This window comes from Acyrthosiphon pisum, chromosome X (assembly GCF_005508785.2).
Source record: "Acyrthosiphon pisum isolate AL4f chromosome X, pea_aphid_22Mar2018_4r6ur, whole genome shotgun sequence".
Lineage (NCBI taxonomy): Eukaryota > Metazoa > Arthropoda > Insecta > Hemiptera > Aphididae > Acyrthosiphon > Acyrthosiphon pisum.
This window is the reverse complement of record NC_042493.1, coordinates 86,364,758-86,368,835: the sequence shown is the minus strand read 5'-3', so window position 1 is coordinate 86,368,835 and position 4,078 is coordinate 86,364,758. Positions and strand designations below refer to the sequence as shown.

Sequence of the window (4,078 nt, the reverse complement as noted above, 5' to 3'; positions counted from 1 at the left end):
CATTTCGATTTTCTGATCTTTTTACACATTGTTTTCTTTGTGATCTTTTATTGATATAATATGGACTGCGCCAGAACATACATATATATACTACTTATAGATCAATAGACAACTTTTGATATAAATATTGGCCCCATACGATTATTACTAACTGAGATTATATTAATTAATATATTATTATAACGTCGAAGTACAAAACTATTACAAAGTAACTTTTAACTAATCAGCGTATCATTTTTTAAGGAGTAATATTTAGGCAATTCACATGTTTACGTGTGAGTAAATTAGTGTGTGTTTCCGAGAATCGCTGTAATGCCGCATCGGGCAACTCTTGCATGCGTACGCACATAATATAATGTCAATACTTCCTCGGAAAATGAAATATTATAATATTCTTGTTTGGAAAGTTATAAAAACTACTAAACGAGGTGTAAATGAAACATACTTTCTGAAGTTCGATTATAATTTTGAAAAACTGACTGAACTTATAAGGTACTGGAATATATTAATATGCTCTTTAAGAATCACTTGTTTATTTAAAATCAGCTGATGGGCCCAAAATAAACACAAATGTAATGCAATTATTTCATTTGATTTTTGAAAAAAAATCTTAATTTTAAGGTCCTATAAATTAAAAATTGAAAATTGACTTCCTATTTATTGGCCTTATTGATGCGTTATATTGTGTTTTGATAATCTAATTCTTAAATATAAACTCTTAAGTATATGGGATATGTATATTAATTATGTATACTGTATAACTTATATACTGTGTAACTTTTTATCATTGGTGTATATTAAGTTACTGAGTTAAAAAAAATTCAATAACTTTCCCAGCCTTGGATAAAAGTACTTTGCCACCGGACTTGGACATACATTGGGGAGAGGGCTCCGGCCTAAATATGCTATATTATATTATATTATTATTAGTGTTATTTCAGTAGCGATACGTAAAGTAGTCCGTGTGAAACTAAATATTTAATTTATACGATTGTGTATACATATAAACATATAGTATGTAATTATGTAAACGCTAATTTAGAACACTCAAAACACTCAATAACTTTGCGTAGAGCCCTGCAATTTGAACTCTGTTTTTTAATTGTTTGCTTTGACATAAAAATACACAGGCCACAGGCCACAGGCCTTTTTCTTAAATGTTAACCACCTATTTTACTACTAATAATTTTTTGCTTAATTTTTTAATGCTTTTTTGGTAATTTAACCATTTTTCTAAGTCCAAAATTGACCAAGTTACAGTAAATCAACAAAAAACTGCAAAATACGCGCAATTTTATGTTTTTTTTAACTAATCCTGAAAATAATTATTCTAGGATTGTTTTGGCTCGTCATTCCCCCCCCCCCCTATTTATTAAGATAATATTTACACGTTATTCTAATTTTAACTAAAGTTTTCACTTGAATTTCTGCATGAATTATAAATTTTACCTAGCATCAAAAACTTAATAAGTAGGTAACCTACCTATGTTGTTTATATTTTGTTACATTTAATTAAATGTGTAGTTTTATGTCATAACAACCGACTAAAAAACAGAATTTAAATTGCAATTTTTAGGGCTCAATATTATCGTTTACATCCGGTATATTATCATTTTAATATTAACAGACACACAAGTATACAATGATGCCGTCAAGCAATACATTAGAATCATTAGATGATGCAGATTTAAAATCTAGACTGGCTCGCTTTGGTATAAATCAGCCGATTACAAAGACCACTATAAATGTTCTGCATAAGAAACTCTTAAAATTAGAAATGGATTTTCAAAGGGAGCAAAACAATCAATCGATTAAACTTGGATGTGAATCAATGGTAAATAAATAAAATTTCAACACAAATTAACAATTTAAAAATTACTATTATATTTTAATTTACTATTTATTTTCTAATAAAAAAAAATGAAATATACACAGATATTGTGAATATGACTTATTGTCTTATTAGTTATTAATTTCATTAGTACTTACTGATTACCTAATTCCTATATGAAAGGAACTTTTGGTCAAATAATTGCAGTTTAGCTTCCTACCACGCGGTTTTTTAAATTTTTTTATGAAACATGTATTTCAACGAGTTAAGAACGATAGTGCAAAAAAAAAATTGGCGCAAATCATTAATTTAGAAGTTAAATCATTCCAAAAAGATTGCGATTTTACGTTTGTACTCATGCGCTTAACATTGTGTTAACATGTTTACCGTGCTAATAACGAATTTTACAATTTTTTATTGGATACCTTACAATGTGTTAAAATCGATGGTACAAAAATAAATTGGATGAAATTATTAGTTTGCATTCAATGAGTAGAGTGGGGATGGTAGAGGGGGAGGCAAAGTCCCCTTTCTTATTTAAAGAAAGATTATTCATAGGTACTCTTTAATTTAAGTTTTATTTAAATTTATATAAATTTCGGAGGGACGCTTAACAAGAAATGTATGAACGTGAAAATTCAATATAAATTAGTTTTTATTTGTCTTTTAAATGAAATAAACTTACCGGCTACCGGTATATAAATATAAAATAAAATATCCACACTGACAAACCGTGGTGTGTATGGTGTATCACAAAAAAATAGGTGTTGCTCAAATAATCTTAGGTGACCTATCCCTCATAATACTGTTATACCGACCTATAAAATAAACTATTTTTCATCCATCAATATCCATCCATCCTTATTCCTTATTTAAGGTGTTGCCCGAGCATCACTTGGACTCTGTGTTACACGCCACTGCTGACAAACCGCCACCGCTCAGAATCGTTTTTCGTCTACTTTCGTATATTATATATTTATATCATTGAATTCAAATTTAATACCATCCATTATACGGTTACCCACTTGTAACCTATAGTACAGAAGAGTCAAGAGCGATATCCACTTATCCACTTTTTTTTTTACCAATGTAGGTATGTATATGGTTAAATGGCTTGCTTAACTATCGTTACTAAAAAAACATAGATATTTATATATTTTATAAATTCAATAAACATGTAGGTAGTTTTAAAAGTAATTAAATAAATAATCAGAAAAAATTAAAATGCATCAATATTGATTTCTAATTAAAAGTTATGGCAATATGGCATACTGCAAGATTCGGAGTCATGAAAAATTACATTTTAGTTATAAGAATAAAAAAAATCAATGAAATGGACTAAAAAAATGTGGCCTAAGGTCTATCAATGAACAGTACAGGTATTCGGAGTAACTCGCATAAACCAGTGACCAGTACATCACACACGGCACTAAAGTCTAAAACCAATAGTTTTTGTTACCTATACGAAGCTAGAATCTATACATTAGCATTGATTTTTTAACATTTACGTACACTGGGTGATCATAATGATGTGTATATTGTATAATAAATTTCAGCTATAGTAGAACACAGTACACTGTTTAATTATAGTATATGCTAGTATAATTATATATATGCTTATATAATAATATACTACTAATATCAGGGATGGAAAACGTTTTTAAAAACGTTATTAAACGGAAAAAAACAAATAACGAAAACAATTAATAAAACGAAAACGAAAAAACACAAAAAAATGAAAACAATTAATAAAACAAAAACAAAAAACAACTGAAAAACGATAACAAAAAATCTCAAAAACCGAAAAAAATCTAGTAACGAAATCAAAAACGAAAACGAAAATAAATTATAGTACCTATTATACATTATTAAATTATTTATGTCACGAAAAAAAAATTTTGAAAAAAATTTCACTTGTCTTTACTTTTTAATCTTTAACTTTAAAATATTTTAATTTGAAACAGAAATTTTGAATTTTCTAATTTTTATATAAATTGTAATTTTGATTTAAAATTTAAATATTAAGAATAGTTAATTTTAATTTTAGATTCTGAGTGGAACGATGAATGTATTGATTTTACAATGATGTGTGTTTTTTTATTTTTTTATTTATTTATTTATTTTTTTTGTGTCTGTGTACACGATAAGTAGTCGAAATAATGCTACGATTTTCAACTTTCAGTATCTTGTTCGATCAGAAAGTGAATATCGTTGGTGCATTGGGGGAGGTCAAAATTTAAATTTCCC

At 27.5% G+C, this 4,078-nt stretch overlaps 2 protein-coding genes across 5 annotated transcripts in view; both read left to right on the top strand.

Annotated features, from left to right (window-relative positions):
• The window catches only part of LOC100166297, a 38,659-nt gene that overhangs the window by 10,412 nt on the left and 24,169 nt on the right, over nt 1-4,078 (top strand). The gene's annotated exons all lie outside the window — the stretch shown is intronic.
• Nucleotides 1,533-4,078, top strand: part of LOC107884556 — a 9,280-nt gene continuing 6,734 nt past the window's right edge. Inside the window, exon 1 of the mRNA XM_016806939.2 lies at nt 1,533-1,834. Within this exon, the coding sequence (XP_016662428.1) occupies nt 1,643-1,834 (192 nt within the window). The 5' untranslated portion in view covers nt 1,533-1,642. The remainder of the gene's footprint in view (nt 1,835-4,078) is intronic.